Genomic DNA, 17,710 nt, shown 5'->3' with positions numbered 1-17,710 from the left:
TAATGGGAAGAGTTCATATTTGATCACTGAGCTGTGAGCAGTCTAGATATCATCCTCTTTTGATGCATGCATTGTTCTGTTAATAAAACTTTCCTACAGTTACGATTGTGCTTTAATGGGAAGAGTTCATATTTGATCACCGAGTTGTGAGTAGTCTAGATATCATGCTCTAGTGGGAGGGCCCCTTGTTGCATATGAGAAGTGTAACTTAACTTATTTTATTTATCCTTTTGTTAATTTCATTTACTATGTTTTGATACTTTATTCTTGCCACTATTTTCTATAAAATTTCACTCATTCATTTTTAGTTGTTTTTGCCAACGCTATCTAAATTATTTAATTTCTCTTCCTTGCAGTGAAGTAGAGACAAGACACAATGAACCCTGGCTACCTTCAAAAGAAAAGAAAACAAGAAAAAAAAATCTTAAGCCCTAACAAAAATCGATAAATATAATAAGAAATATTAAAATGAGAACGAAGTCAATCGTAACTAATGAATTGATTGGTACAACTTCACTACGTTGCCTAATCCACTTTTCCTTGTGTTTTGATGACTAGTAATACCCCTTGTTGCTTTCTCTCACACACACTTGTAGTTTCACTTGTAAAGCATAAGAAGAGCAAAGAAGCCAACGGAGCCAACATTCAAGCGCGCAACAATCTATCATGTTAGAAGACAAACCCACAATTGATAAATATTCTTAAAAAAAACTTCACAACATCAACTCCAACCCAAAAAATATGTGAAAAGAAGCTACAAACCATAGCATACTTAGACTAAGCGGTCCATACCATAGAATAATTAGACTAAGCGGTCCATAATGTTCAAACTGGACAACATGCTGTCCATTATGGAGGTACACCGCATCTTTGTTTTACAGTTGGCCATTTTGTCGGTTTATGCGTCTTGTCCTTTTTGGGATGATGAATACGTCTCCTCCTCGTCTCCTCCTCGTTCACTCCATGTGGAAGGTGCAGGTGAGCTTTTTGGGTAACATGGATGCAACTCAAGTTGCACTGCAAGATTTAAAAGCAAATTGAAAGTGTAATCATTGTGGATCGCACAACGCAAAGAGATCAAGATTCCAGCCTGTATATCATTAACGATGTGGTCCCCACAAGCAAAGTAGATCAGATTGAGGCGGTTCATGGCGCTACCGACAAAATATTTTACTTTATTTTATTCGCCTCTACCAGCAGCGCTTATATAAATAATCTCTGCGCTCTCGATTTTAATTTAGTTTATTAGCTTCTACAAGCAGCGCTTGTAGATAATCTGTGCGTTCATGATTTTACTGTTATAATTTCTCCGCTCCTCTGAAGCTCCTAAACTCACCGCTTCCCTGTGCATCGACCATCCAGAGATTTGCAGCGCCCAATTTATCCTCATCTTTCTGTATGGATGATCTGTATAATCGCACAGATCAGAGAACTTTTGCTAACTGTTTCTACCGTGGTTTCTTGCACGTGGATTAAAATCTTTTTAAGATTAAAAGGAATTGCAGGGGAGATTCAATTTTTATCCAGCGCTATTGAAAGCGGCTCAGTTCATGTAGCTTTTATTTCTTCTGAATATGTGACGGTGGTTAGCCTTTTTGTTTTCATTTTGCATATGAGCTGCTACTTAGGTTGGGTTTCAATTTTTATTATAGTAGGTTGTATTAAAGAAGATCACAACAAAAATGAAATGTAAGTTTATGGATAAAGTATGGAGTCACATTATTTTGGAGAAAAAATGGCTATATGGACGGATGTGCTTCTAATAGCACTGGATAACAATGACTCTCAAAGAAATCAGGGGACAATAACAAATCAGGGGACAATGACTCGGCTACTATTCAAAATTGTAAAGATGTTCATTCCAGTGTTGCAAACCTCAAAAGTGGGTTTGATACGGGCGATAGAACGGGTGAGACCACCAAATCCCCCTCTCAATGTATACAATATATAACATGTATATGTACATGATACTTCTCCCTAGGGTTTCAACTATTTATTTATTTTATGGTTTGGTGTGTTTCTTATTGAATATTTACTGGCGAGATGCTCATGATATATAAAATCGTTCAACCTGTGGTGCAAAATGCTTTGAAAACCTGGGTTGTATGTGGATGACAAACTACAGATTTTGAAGCTACAGTGTTAAAGCAGCGGCAAACGGAAAAATCCAGGCGGCGGTCACAGTCGACCTTCGTGGGATGGGGAAGACAACTTTGGTTCTAGAACTCTTCAATCGAAAGAATTCAAAGGACGATCAATTTTAAGTTTTATTAGATGTTAGAGAAAAGGGCAATAAAAGCTCATTACAATCCGCGCAAACGGAACATCGGAGGGGCCTAACTTAAAAAGATCTGGATCTAAATAATAGTTATGAAGTCAAAGGATGATTGAAACTCATCTCAAATCTTTGGGGTCTGACTCAAAAAGACCTGGATCTAAGTAACAGTTATAAAAGGATGGTTGAAATTCATGTCAAATTTTCTCAGGTCTTGTTAATTTTAGACGACATAGATCATGAGGATCAGCTAATGTTTATCCTTAAAGACGTTTTAAGATGCGTGATCTTTATTGTTTCTAAGAGTATTTTTAGAATTTTACAGTACAGTATGATTACGTAAAATAATAAAAAATAATTTTTATTAATTTCTGTTAAAATATTAGTTTGAATTTTAAATTATATATCAGTTTAGATTTATCTTAACTTAAATCTCTTAACTAAAATTTCTGAAAGTGCAATTTTTTTTTCATATTTTGCACTCAAAAAAAAGTTTACAACTAGAGAGATTTGATCTCTCTTTAGTCATTTTGCACTTGAAGAAAAAATTGGGCCTAGAGAGATTTGATCCATATCAAAACTTGATCCAGAGTCAAAATAGATTTAAACTGGTTTTAATATTTATATTTTTGCACTTGAAAAAAAATTGGGCCTAAAGAGATTTAATCCAGATCAAAACTTGATAGATCCTGATCAAAATAGATTTAAACTGGTTTTAATATTTATATTTATTTATGTATATGCTTGAAATTTCAGTGCTAGAATAGTTACACATTTACAGGTTAACTTTTTAGACAAAACTGGCAGAAGCTCTTTTGCTTATATGCTTTCTGTCCAAGCCAACTCAATCCAAGGATTTGGAGATCTTGTGGATCAGTGTCTTGAGATATGCTATAGATTGCCTTTAGCTTTAAAAAATTTGCACCTAAAAATATTTGATCCATATCAAAACTTGATAAATCCAGAATTAAAATAAATTTAAACTGATATATTTACTTATATACTTGAAATTTCAGTATTAAAATAGTTACACATTTACAAATTAACCTTTTACACAAAACTGGCAAAAGCTCTTTTGCTCATATGCCTTCTGTCCAAGCCAAGCCAAGCCAATCCAAGGATTTGAAGATCTTGTGGACCAGTGTCCTGAGCTATGCAATGGACTGCCTTTAGCTTTAAAAAGTGCTTGGGGTACTTCTTTTGGAAAACGTAAATCTTATTGGGAGGCTAAACTTTACGAATCAAAAATTCAAATAAAAGTAAAGTTTGCCCTCATATTAAAAAACAGCTTAAAAATTACTGACGACACACTCAGCAAAGGGCTACAGAATATCTTTTTTGATAGCCCCGTTTTTTTTATGGGAGGAAGAAAATTGTGCTATAGCATATCTGGAATAGATCAGGCGGGAAGGGATTGCTGCGGTTTACAAATTTAGCTGAAAATATTGTGTGGAAATGAAAGATGAAAATTTTATGCATATGTATGATCAATTTGGAGGATTGGTAAAATGTTTTATTTGGTTGAAAAAGTTTAATGATAATCTTTTCACTCATGTTAAGTATTATTTACATGTCAATATATGATTATCTAAAAATATGTAGATTAGATTAGAAATATGCAGATTAGATTAGAGGGTTTAATGAAAACTTCTTTAGCTAAGTTGGAGTCTCATTCACATTTCAATGTATAATTATGCTGAAATATGTGATTTATTCTGAAATAGTTTGTACTATGTACCTTTTTCTAAATTAATAAAAAAAAAAAGAGAAATCTACCATTTAAAAAAACCTATATACTTGGGTAATTACATGTCAATAATGTCAATATATGTTTACCTAAAAATATGTAGATTTAATGATAACCTCTACCTAAGTTCTACCTAAATTTAAAGTCATTCACATGTAAAAGTATAATTATCCTATTTTAGGTGTGGTTTATTCTGAAATATGTTATACTATTTGCCTCTTCCTAAATTAATAAAAAAGGGGAAATCTACAATTAAAAAAACTCTGGACTTTGGGATAGGCCGTGCCACCGGGCACATTGATGATTGTTTGCACAAGTACTCTTCTACGGGTTTTCAATCTTCAAACTTTTTTAATAGTTAACCTGTTGCTGAAGGAATCTGTATACCGTTTTTAACTTCTCCAAAGTTTTTCACCTTCAAAATATGTAACTTCAACTATAACAAGCTGTATACAGTTTCTGCATCCGAATGAACAGGTTATGACGGAAGCACTTGGAGTCAGGATGATTCCTGAAGAGCAGAACACCGAACGAGAGGAGTTGAGCTCACAAATGTTGTCATGGTACCAGAGGAATCACCACCTGTTGGGAACTGCGTGATGAAGCTCTGCAATAGACTGTTATTGTTTTCTTGGTCTTGCTGTCATTAATTTTCAACTTCTTGAGAGCGAAGGTCATCTCTTGGATCGCATTTTGAGGGTGCACTCACCAAATCTCATTTGACTTTCTTGGCGTGATTGCAGCTGTACTTACCTACTTTCCTGGATTCCAATTGAAATTTTTAAGGGTTTGGAAGGTGGAAGGGAGGGTATTGTTAACATTGTGGCAAGGCAAAGCGCAGGTAAATTTAAAGTTCTTGAGTTGATATTTGTGTGGTAATTAATCATTGGCACTGCATCACAGAGTTTTCAACGATTTATGGCGGTTTTCGTCCAGAGAATCATGTTTGTATATATAATCTTTCTTACAGTGTATATATCTCTTGCTTACAGTCGACGCACTTGATCTGCCAGGCACCATTGCAGTTGCAGTAATTAGAACTTATTAATGTGAACCGTCGCTGGAGCATTACAAAGTCCACATGACAGCTGAAGCACACGGATCGTCATGGATTTTTCTTTTCTTGCTAAATTGCCAGAAGAATTCGGTTATCTGAGTTAGTTGAGCCTTGGTGTTATAGTCGGGGTCACTGAAATCATAACCAAACTCTCTTGGTAAAGCTTTGTTTAACGAGGCCACAACCTGGTAAGGCGTTGTTTAACCAGGCTACAATTTTGATATGATTGGAATTTTTATGGGAATATAGTCGAATATTATATTTTTAAGAAATCTGATTGAGGAAGTGTTTTTTAAATGGAAAGCTTAACCCAAATTTTCAAAAATTTTGGCCAAAATTTTGAGAGCAAAATAGTTTAGACCAGGTACTTTTGGTAAATTGACAACCTTCCATCACATGGACCTGTATGGGTGCCAGAGTTTGGAGAGGCTGCACCTGTTTTGGTGCCAGAACCGGGAGAGGCTGTCAGATTCCTTGGGTAGCTTGACAATCCATCTATGTATGTCAGCAACCCATACTTGACCTCATGTTATACATACCATCTACGCATAGGGATTTTCCGGCGACTACACCGCACCGGCTGCAGCATGGTTCACTGCTCACGCCTCAGACTTCCCGCTCTCCGATGTAGTTAATGACATGTACCCACATGTATTTAATGTCAAATTCTGTGTGGAGGAGTTCAAACTCCACAGTTGGGCGCGCAAATTTCATATCAAATTGCACAGATGGGCGCGCACATTTTTGAATTGAAAGTTCAAACCTTCCACGATTCATCCGGACTACTTATTCGCAGGGCATGTTGTGTTAAACGATAAGTTCTGCAAAGGCTCTCCACGACATTAGCAATTTGGAAGAAATCCGCGCCTCGGCAATCAAATCTGCTCTCATGACTACAAGTATGATTCTGGGAAGCTCAAGTTATCAACAAATTTGAAAGCCTGGGGTCAAATTCCAGAAGCCCAATTTCAGTTTTGATTCATTTTTTCTCATTTCTGCAGCAACCACAATGGACAATGCGAATGCTCATATAACAAATGACATGGGCTCTTCAACCACAGCATTTGACTTGGGAACAGGGGAGCTAAATCCCGTGAAGCTCTGGACCCCGGGCTGGTCTATGAAAGCGATTCAAAGGACCATTTTCTGTTCCTCTACTATTTTGGTTACAATCAAACCCAGATCGGCAGCGTAAGTGGGAACAAATCCTTTGTCTATCCCCGGGATTCGAAACCGGAACTCATCAGCAACCTCAACTATCCATCCATTGCCATATCCAAATTGAACGGTACCAGGTCTGTAGTTCGAACATTGATGAATGTGGGTCCCGTTGATTCAATATACACAGCCACCGTGATGCCCCCTCCAGGGGTGGATGTGGAAGTATCTCCTGAAAAATTGGTGTTCTCAGCATTTCAGAAAAGTATTAGCATCAATGTCCAATTGAAGGTCACAGCTACTCCCTCTGTGAAGAACTCTTTGTTTGGCAGCCTGAGTTTCTCTGATGGCACTCGTTTTGGTGAATCTCGTTTCTGTTAATGATCTCCATTCAATGCAGAGGTACTTCTAATAAAATTCCATAGAGATCCGTTGCAGGCTTTATGGTCATGCTCTGAGCTCAAGGATCTTCATATATATGCGGTGTTGATGATATTCACATACATGTTCCAAAGTCGACGAGCTTAAATGTAATTACCAATAATCTCCCAACAAATTCCCAACTCCAAAACGAAACTGCAGGCAAGTGGAAATGTCACAGGGGAAACTTCAAAATATTTCGTGTGATTATGATTAATCCAATATTGAACTGTCAATAGCAGCAACAATCTGTTTATAATAAAGTTTCATGGCATTATTGTATCTGAGAGAAGTTCAAAAATAGCAGCAATGCCATGTTTCATTACATTGTTGTATGGAGAGAAGTTCAAAAACAGCAGCGATGCCATGTTTCATTGTATTGTTGTATGGAGAGAAGTTCAAAAACAGCAACCATGCTATTATTGTATTGAGAGAAGGTATGGAAATAATTATGCATTTTACAATTGAGGGAGAAGTTCAAAAATATTAAAATTGAGAGAATTATGTATTTTACAATTGACTAGAAGTTCCAAAAAATAACATCAATGCCATGATATTATTTAATTGAGAAAAGCTATTGAATTTTCTTTTGCAGTGAAGTTCAAAAAATGGCAGCAATGCTATAAAATCTTTTAATTCAGAAAAGTTAAAGAATTATGCATTTTACAAATGAGTGAAAAGTTCAAAAAATTAGTGACAATGCCATGATATCATTTAATTTAAAAACACTATAGAAAGACTTGTGCAGTTTACAGATAAGTAAGAAATTAAAAAATAGCCATAAAGCCATGATATTATTGACTTGAGAGAATGTACAAAAAGAATGATTTATTTTACAATTGAGTATTACTAGACATTTGGTAATTAGTTATATTTAACCGTATTTGTTATAATTAATTAATATTATTGGTTATAATTAATTCAATTAAAATTTTAAAAGTTATATATAATAAAATAATAAATAAGAAATTTATAATAAATTAATAGATTTAATATAATGGGTTATTTCAAGTGGTTGGGCTCAATGGTTATTATCTTCCTAACCGTTTGAAACTCCACTATTGACATAATGAATTATGATGGGTTGATTAATATTGTTGTAATGACTTCATGCCTTTGAATATTGTTGTATTGGCTTAGAGATTTGTGATGGTTGGAACCTTTAATGTTTGGTGCCTTAGAAGCAATCAACAAGGGAATAACAAAAATAGTAAATTGATTTTTTAACATTATTGGAATAGTGGAATTAATTTGTTGAGATTGTGCTCTATTACATTTTGGGACTATTTATATGTGTTTTGATCCATCAATGGGATCAAGAGCATCCATTTCAATTTTTGTTTTGAGTTAAATTGGTACAATATATTCCACTTATATCTTGATAGCAAAAAAATCTAATGCAGTTGTCTTGATCCATAAATTCTATATATATATTTTTTTTGTGAGAGTAGGAGGCTACTTAATGGTGTGAATACATTGTACTAAAGGGTGGGAGATACATTGTGCATTTTTAAATGTTTGATGTGTTCTCCACTCTCTATGTAAATGCATAATGTGTCTCCCTTCCCTAATCCTCACAGAAGAGTAATTGTAAGTGATAATGCATATGTTTGCGTTTTGTGCATGTATATGCTTGATCATGGATGTCTCTTCTTTAGAAAGGGAGTGGAGCATGAGCATTGTTGAAAGTTCATGTAAGTACCATTTTTGTCACCTTTATATCACAATTTGGCAAAAAAAAGAAATAGTTCAAAGATATATAATGATAAATTAAATGGGTAGAGTTTTGAACTATGAAAGCTCAAAATGGGATATGGACAAAGATCAATGGATCGTTGTCAATTTGGGTATTGTACCAACGTGGATGTGGATAGAATACTGCACCAAGTTGGATAAAAAGGCAAAGAGCATAATATGATTGAGTCTCTCAGATTTAATATCATTGAATATGTCAAGAGAAACTATAATGAAGGAATTATGGAACAAGTTAAGGAGCTTGTACTAGCCTAAGTCCATGATAAACAAATCATTCACATTGAAAACATTGTATAACCTAAGGATGAAGGATCGAGACTCAATGATAGAGCATTTAAACTCCTTCAATATTGTGGCAAGTTAGATAGTATTTGTTGATATCCATCTTTTATATGAAGATAAGTGTATCCAATTGTTACTTTCTTTACTAAAATCGTGGGATAGTTTGGTTGTCGCCATAGGTAGTAATGAAAATGTTGAATTTGTAAATATGGTTGGTTTACATAATGTATATTTGGCCACTTGATGTACTTGTATTGATTATTGTGACGAATATTTTAAATGAGTCAAAAGAAAATTTATTTTGAGTTGAAGTCCCATTGCGACTTTTAAAAGAAGAAAATTTGAATTTTTTAAATTGCAATTTTTGGCTCCAAAAGTTGTCAAGTCAGCGCAGGGAAAAGGACACACCCATTCGACCCAGGGGATCACTATATAAAGGCATCTCGACTTCATTTCTCCACCACAAATTTGTACTTCCTCAAGAATACATTTTATGGGCATCTCAACAACGATTAAGAAGGAAAAAAAAACAAGTCAAATTAGCTCTCTTTCTCTCTCTCACAAGCTCGCATGTGTGGATATATTCTCTCTCTTATAGTTCATAGTTTTCTTGGAAAAATTTGTTGCAAGGGGCCGAAATTCTGGGCAGTTGTAAGGGCTGAAATTCTAGGGTAACTAACAATGGCAGGAGGGCTGAAATTATGGGTTAGATCAAGTAGAGAAAAATTCTAGATCAGATTGAGAGGCTTGACTTGGATGGATTGACCAGGTTTGACCATAGGTCTAGGTGTGTCTCTTGTTGAGAAAAATAATTTGTCTATTAAAACAATCTATTGGGTTTTTCCCCTTGGTGGATTTTCCTAAGGTAAATCTTGTCTTTGCTTTGTGCATTGTGATCTCTACTATTCTACTATTCTTGTATTGTTGAATTTTTGAAGTATAATGGTTGAATGATATATTGGAATAATTTAAAAGAAGATCAACATCAAAAGTAATTATCATTATTTCAGAAATATTGCGCAAGTCTATATTGCACTTAGAAAATCAACATGATATCAGAGCTTTGGTGAAGGAAGGAACACAAATACCACCCTTGAAAAAACCATAATATGAGATCACTCTTATTGAAGTCCTTATTGTTGATTTGTATCCATGGCTTCCTCTATGAAATCTAAGAAAAAGATGGAAGGAGGCTCAAAATTCAAAGCTTGGAAACTTAGAAGTGATCATATTCTTGCAAAGAACAAGATTTTGGATCAAATCTAGAACCAAAATTCTAAGTCTTTTGGTGCTTCATTTTTTTTATCAATGAGGGATTTTCTCTTCTAAATCGCCATCATCTATTTCTTCCAAAGTAGGATCAAGGGTCTCTTGAGCTCTAGCTTTGGGTTTAGAGAAGAAATTTTAACATATATATAAAACTCCTAACTTATTTCTTGATTGTTTCAAAGGGCATGTAATCCCTCAGATGCTCCTCTTGAATCTTCGACTATCCCTTCATTTTCCCTCCATTGTTTCTTTGCTATTTTAATTCCTTCAATTGAGCTCACCTTTTTCTCCTTGAGAAAAACAATTGTAGGCTTCTTAGATTTGATTATTTCCCTAATTGTAGCTACCTTACCACTGTTGCCTAACCCTCTACAATTCTAGGAGAACAAAAATTATTATTTCTTTAATTTTTGACATGCTCTCCTTTGGGAGGTGCATTGTTTCTAGGAGTTTTTGTGGTTTTGTTAGCTATTACTATACCGTTTTCTATTGTCAATTGTGAATGCATAATGAATGTTTGTTTGTTTTTTTTTTCTCTAAAAGTCTTTTGATGCTTCATTTTTTGTGAATGAGGGATTTTCTCTTCTGAATCCCATTCATGTATTTCTTCCACAACATGATCAAGGGTCTCTTGAGCTCTAGCTTTGGGTTTAGAGAAGAAATTTCAACATCTATATAGATTTCTACTTCGTCCACACCCACCTGAGATACTTTATCTTTGCCATAGCCTTAAATACCTCTTCTCCATTGTCCAAAATCATCTCTTGTTTAGTTTTTCCATCTACTCTTGTGAAGGGATTCTTGCTTCTTCCTACTTTGAATGGATTTCCTCTAGAATTTGGACTATGGTTGCCCCCTAAAAAAAAATATCAAAATATCTAGAGAACTAATATTTTGAGATTCAAGGGATGTATTCAACTCTATTTGAGATGGAATTTCAAATATGTTTAAACTTTATTGGTTCCTTTTGTCTAGTTCTTTGTTCATGAGGTTGCTCTATACAAGATGAAGAACCCTTGGAGAAATTCTAACCCTAGGGATTTTTTATGGCAAATGGATTTGGGTTTTTTTTCAAAATAGACTAGAATTGAGCCTCTGTATTGACATTGGACAACCAACCACAAATTCTACAACAAATAACTCAATTTTATAGTAATTCCCTCCACAGCCTCGCCCTCTAGATTTTCCTCCTTGGTATTCTTTCTCTGTCCACTAGACTGATCACAATACGATAATCTTCTCTTCACTTTCCTTGTACATTGTCTTGAACCTTTGTACGCTTTCTTTTTTACTAAAGGCACCATATACCACCAATATAGATCCATCTCAACCAATATAGATTCATCTCAACCACATATCTATTAAACGTTGAGAGGGATCAAATCTCAAGGTGCAAACCTTTTCAAGTTTCACACTCTAAAAGAGATTTTATCCCTCTCGACACTTGCTAGATCTGTGGTTGAGATCCAAAATCTTGTTCTTTGCAAGAATATGATCACTTCTAAGTTTCCAAGCTTTGAATTTTGAGCCTCCTTCCATCTTTTTCTTAGATTTCATAGAGGAAGCCATGGATACAAATCAATAATAAGGACTTCAATAAGAGTGATCTCATATTATGGTTTTTTCAAGGGTGGTATTTGTGTTCCTTCCTTCACCAAAGCTCTGATATCATGTTGATTTTCTAAGTGCAATATAGACTTGCACAATATTTCTGAAATAACGATAATTACTTTTGATGTTGATCTTCTTTTAAATTATTCCAATATATCATTCAACCATTATACTTCAAAAATTCAACAATACAAGAATAGTAGAATAGTAGAGATCACAATGCACAAAGCAAAGACAAGATTTACCTTAGGAAAATCCACCAAGGGGAAAAACCCAATAGATTGTTTTAATAGACAAATTATTTTTCTCAACAAGAGACACACCTAGACCTATGGTCAAACCTGGTCAATCCATCCAAGTCAAGCCTCTCAATCTGATCTAGAATTTTTCTCTACTTGATCTAACCCATAATTTCAGCCCTCCTGCCATTGTTAGTTACCCTAGAATTTCAGCCCTTACAACTGCCCAGAATTTCGGCCCCTTGCAACAAATTTTTCCAAGAAAACTATGAACTATAAGAGAGAGAATATATCCACACGTGCGAGCTTGTGAGAGAGAGAAAGAGAGCTAATTTGACTTGTTTTTTTTCCTTCTTAATCGTTGTTGAGATGCCCATAAAATGTATTCTTGAGGAAGTACAAATTTGTGGTGGAGAAATGAAGTCGAGATGCCTTTATATAGTGATCCCTTGGGTCGAATGGGTGTGTCCTTTTCCCTGTGCTGACTTGACAACTTTTGGAGCCAAAAATTGCAATTTAAAAAATTCAAATTTTCTTCTTTTAAAAGTCGCAATGGGACTTCAACTCAAAATAAATTTTCTTTTGACTCATTTAAAATATTCGTCACAATAATCAATACAAGTACATCAAGTGGCCAAATATACATTATGTAAACCAACCATATTTACAAATTCAACATTTTCATTACTACCTATGGCAACAACCAAACTATCCCACGATTTTAGTAAAGAAAGTAACAATTGGATACACTTATCTTCATATAAAAGATGGATATCAACAAATACTATCTAACTTGCCACAATATTGAAGGAGTTTAAATGCTCTATCATTGAGTCTCGATCCTTCATCCTTAGGTTATACAATGTTTTCAATGTGAATGATTTGTTTATCATGGACTTAGGCTAGTACAAGCTCCTTAACTTGTTCCATAATTCCTTCATTATAGTTTCTCTTGACATATTCAATGATATTAAATCTAAGAGACTCAATCATATTATGCTCTTTGCCTTTTTATCCAACTTGGTGCAGTATTCTATCCACATCCACGTTGGTACAATACCCAAATTGACAACGATCCATTGATCTTTGTCCATATCCCATTTTGAGCTTTCATAGTTCAAAACTCTACCCATTTAATTTATCATTCTATATCTTTGAACTATTTCTTTTTTTTGCCAAATTGTGATATAAAGGTGACAAAAATGGTACTTACATGAACTTTCAACAATGCTCATGCTCCACTCCCTTTCTAAAGAAGAGACATCCATGATCAAGCATATACATGCACAAAACGCAAACATATGCATTATCACTTACAATTACTCTTCTGTGAGGATTAGGGAAGGGAGACACATTATGCATTTACATAGAGAGTGGAGAACACATCAAACATTTAAAAATGCACAATGTATCTCCCACCCTTTAGTACAATGTATTCACACCATTAAGTAGCCTCCTACTCTCACAAAAAAAAAAAAATATAGAATTTATGGATCAAGACAACTGCAGTAGATTTTTTTGCTATCAAGATATAAGTGGAATATATTGTACCAATTTAACTCAAAACAAAAATTGAAATGGATGCTCTTGATCCCATTGATGGATCAAAACACATATAAATAGTCCCAAAATGTAATAGAGCACAATCTCAACAAATTAATTCCACTATTCCAATAATGTTAAAAAATCAATTTACTATTTTTGTTATTCCCTTGTTGATTGCTTCTAAGGCACCAAACATTAAAGGTTCCAACCATCACAAATCTCTAAGCCAATACAACAATATTCAAAGGCATGAAGTCATTACAACAATATTAATCAACCCATCATAATTCATTATGTCAATAGTGGAGTTTCAAACCGTTAGGAAGATAATAACCATTGAGCCCAACCACTTGAAATAACCCATTATATTAAATCTATTAATTTATTATAAATTTATTATTTATTATTTTATTATATATAACTTTTAAAATTTTAATTGAATTAATTATAACCAATAATATTAATTAATTATAACAAATACGGTTAAATATAACTAATTACCAAATGTCTAGTAATACTCAATTGTAAAATAAATCATTCTTTTTGTACATTCTCTCAAGTCAATAATATCATGGCTTTATGGCTATTTTTTAATTTCTTACTCATCTGTAAACTGCACAAGTCTTTCTATAGTGTTTTTAAATTAAATGATATCATGGCATTGTCACTAATTTTTTGAACTTTTCACTCATTTGTAAAATGCATAATTCTTTAACTTTTCTGAATTAAAAGATTTTATAGCATTGCTGCCATTTTTTGAACTTCACTGCAAAAGAAAATTCAATAGCTTTTCTCAATTAAATAATATCATGGCATTGATGTTATTTTTTGGAACTTCCAGTCAATTGGAAAATACATAATTCTCTCAATTTTAATATTTTTGAACTTCTCCCTCAATTGTAAAATGCATAATTATTTCCATACCTTCTCTCAATACAATAATAGCATGGCTGCTGTTTTTGAACTTCTCTCCATACAACGATACAATGAAACATGACATCGCTGCTGTTTTTGAACTTCTCTCCATACAACAATATAATGAAACATGGCATTGCTGCTATTTTTGAACTTCTCTCAGATACAATAATGCCATGAAACTTTATTATAAACAGATTGTTGCTGCTATTGACCGTTCAATATTGGATTAATCATAATCACACGAAATATTTTGAAGTTTCCCCTTTGACATTTCCACTTTCCTGCAGTTTCGTTTTGGAGTTGGGAATTTGTTGGGAGATTATTGGTAATTACATTTAAGCTCGTCGACTTTGGAACATGTATGTGAATATCATCAACACCGCATATATATGAAGATCCTTGAGCTCAGAGCATGACCATAAAGCCTGCAACGGATCTCTATGGAATTTTATTAGAAGTACCTCTGCATTGAATGGAGATCATTAAACAGAAACGAGATTCACCAAAACGAGTGCCATCAGAGAAACTCAGGCTGCCAAACAAAGAGTTCTTCACAGAGGGAGTAGCTGTGACCTTCAATTGGACATTGATGCTAATACTTTTCTGAAATGCTGAGAACACCGATTTTTCAGGAGATACTTCCACATCCACCCCTGGAGGGGGCATCACGGTGGCTGTGTATATTGAATCAACGGGACCCACATTCATCAATGTTCGAACTACAGACCTGGTACCGTTCAATTTGGATATGGCAATGGATGGATAGTTGAGGTTGCTGATGAGTTCCGGTTTCGAATCCCGGGGATAGACAAAGGATTTGTTCCCACTTATGCTGCCGATCTGGGTTTGATTGTAACCAAAATAGTAGAGGAACAGAAAATGGTCCTTTGAATCGCTTTCATAGACCAGCCCGGGGTCCAGAGCTTCACGGGATTTAGCTCCCCTGTTCCCAAGTCAAATGCTGTGGTTGAAGAGCCCGTGTCATTTGTTATATGAGCATTCGCATTGTCCATTGTGGTTGCTGCAGAAATGAGAAAAAATGAATCAAAACTGAAATTGGGCTTCTGGAATTTGACCCCAGGCTTTCAAATTTGTTGATAACTTGAGCTTCCCAGAATCATACTTGTAGTCATGAGAGCAGATTTGATTGCCGAGGCGCGGATTTCTTCCAAATTGCTAATGTCGTGGAGAGCCTTTGCAGAACTTATCGTTTAACACAACATGCCCTGCGAATAAGTAGTCCGGATGAATCGTGGAAGGTTTGAACTTTCAATTCAAAAATGTGCGCGCCCATCTGTGCAATTTGATATGAAATTTGCGCGCCCAACTGTGGAGTTTGAACTCCTCCACACAGAATTTGACATTAAATACATGTGGGTACATGTCATTAACTACATCGGAGAGCGAGAAGTCTGAGCAGTGAACCATGCTGCAGCCGGTGCGGTGCAGTCGCCGGAAAATCCCTATGCGTAGATGGTATGTATAACATGAGTTCAAGTATGGGTCGCTGACATACATAGATGGGCCAGCCTGCATAGGGGCATTTAATACCCAATGTATGGCTGATTAGCTCTTGCCATCCTCCACCACATGGACCTGTTTCTACCACATGGATTTGTCTTTGTGTCAAAACTTGGAGAGGCTGCCAGATCCTTGCTTAGGATGATGAACCTCCACCACATGGACCTGTCTCTACCACATGGATCTGTCTTTGTGTCAGAACTTGGAGAGGCTGCCAGATCTTGCTTAGGATGTTGAACCTCCACCACATGGACCTGCAAAGTGCAGTAAATTGGAGATGTTGCCAGATTCCCTTGTGACCGTACGAACCTCCCAATCTTGGGCCTGTTTGGGTGGGGTAAATTGGAGAGTCTGCCAGATTCCTTAAGTAGCTTGACAAACATCCACCCCATAGAATTGTTTCGATGCAAGAAATTGGAGATTATTTGATGAAGTTGTATACCCAACCTTCGGAGATTTCATGTTCGAGTGTATTACTGTGCTGGAGGTTGGAACATTACCAAGGACAAGGGAATTGAAAAGTTGTTATAATTTGAGGGAGCATAGGCGGCCTCGTATGATCTTCAGAAGTTGTAGAGTGTTAAAACATTGGTGTCCTTGGTTGACTTGTATGCAATAGATTGTGCGAAGTTGAAGAGCATGCGAGATTTGGCGCAACTAACAAAGCTTGAATACCTACAGGTTCACAGGTACCTCGTTTGGACGAGCTGGAGGGAGTTGAATATTCTACACTTTTACGGTTGTTGTCAGGTGTGTCCCAAATTGCTATGGGGGTGAGAGAAGGGCAACCAATAAATCCCATGCTATTGGGTTTTTAAGACTCTTAAGAGTACATTTGGTCAATCGAAATACATCTCTGCATTCGCATGGGCATGAACATGGCAAGCACCGCTGCATGGACTCCCATGATTTTCCGACAACTATGCCCCATAGCTTTTCCAGCTGCTCCGTTCCACCCTGTCACACGGTGGTTAGACAGTGTACTATACTCATTCAATGCAACTTGGGTGCCCAAAATTTCAAAATTCAAATGTTATTTCCGCGCCCAAGTTGCCCACGAAATTTCTGAAACGATGTGAAATGAACACAGATATATCGGTGGTATGCTAATTGAAAAATTCATCAAGCAGAGATGGATTGTAAGAATCGTTCATATCTCTCAACCGAATCATGGGAGGGGTGAGCTCACTCTTGTTCGATACCTACTTCGGCTCTGGAACTTGCGGCTGTGATGTTTGTGCTAGCAGTGAGAATAGTTTGGCACATTCACAACCAGAGGAGCTCCTGCGCTTACCTGATGGCCTTCAGCTGCTACAAGCCCACAGAAGACCGAAAAATGAACACGGAGCTCTCCGAATACGTCATTTGCAAGAGCGATCCGATGCCGAAGTCACTGAAATTTGTGGTAAACGTTCACATGCAGTTGGGCCTCGAGCAGGAGACCTACACGCCCAATTCCTTCTTCCAGGGTGACATTGTGTCGTCAATTGTCACGCCCCCAGGCCCACGGTAGTCTTCCAACCGAGCCGGCGAGGTGCGGCACCACCGTGCACTTTCTTTTTAACAATACTTATGCACATGGACTACGCCTTCTTCACATTAACATACTTAGTTTGTGTTTCGCAACCAAGTAAAATGCATTAGCCTTTATACTTAATGAAGCCCATACTCATTCATTATCCAATATGCAATTAACCAAGACAATAACAATTGCACACAAGTATAAAGGGAGGGGCAACTCTCGAACAAGTCTGCCCGATAACAATATATTATGACAATTTTCAATAATACATCATACAAGTGTGCTTGACAGAATTCAAGCCAACACTTAGAAATATTTACAATCAAGGCAAAGACAGCCTTTTACAACCATGTGCCAACCTCTTACGGTAGGAGGGTGCTCACCCGAGACA

At 35.9% G+C, this 17,710-nt stretch overlaps 2 protein-coding genes across 5 annotated transcripts; both read left to right on the top strand.

Annotated features, from left to right (window-relative positions):
- The first annotated feature begins 989 nt into the window (after positions 1–989).
- On the top strand, positions 990–16,575 carry LOC149199065 (uncharacterized). Of its 4 annotated transcripts, XM_089402270.1 has the most exons (4): positions 997–1,909; positions 4,479–4,863; positions 5,015–5,267; positions 16,479–16,575. In XM_089402270.1, the coding sequence occupies exons 1-2, from the start codon at positions 1,709–1,711 to the stop codon at positions 4,620–4,622; spliced, it is 345 nt and encodes a 114-aa protein (XP_089258396.1). In that variant the 5' UTR covers positions 997–1,708; the 3' UTR covers positions 4,623–4,863; positions 5,015–5,267; positions 16,479–16,575. The 4 variants fall into 4 exon arrangements, with proteins under 4 accessions (XP_089258397.1, XP_089258396.1, XP_089258395.1 ...); XM_089402271.1 differs by lacking the exon at positions 16,479–16,575 and having other exon boundaries at positions 990–1,909; positions 4,500–4,863; positions 5,015–5,374; XM_089402269.1 differs by lacking the exon at positions 16,479–16,575 and having other exon boundaries at positions 5,036–5,374.
- Positions 6,089–6,618, top strand: LOC149199066 (subtilisin-like protease SBT3.12). The gene is made up of 2 exons (XM_089400451.1): positions 6,089–6,270; positions 6,375–6,618. The coding sequence occupies exons 1-2, from the start codon at positions 6,089–6,091 to the stop codon at positions 6,616–6,618; spliced, it is 426 nt and encodes a 141-aa protein (XP_089256577.1).
- Positions 16,576–17,710: the final 1,135 nt, after the last annotated feature.

This window comes from Pinus tabuliformis, chromosome 2_1, assembly GCF_031772625.1.
Source record: "Pinus tabuliformis cultivar Carrire ecotype Pingquan chromosome 2_1, CPIR1, whole genome shotgun sequence".
NCBI lineage: Eukaryota > Viridiplantae > Streptophyta > Pinopsida > Pinales > Pinaceae > Pinus > Pinus tabuliformis.
This window is presented reverse-complemented; position numbering and strand designations above follow the sequence as displayed.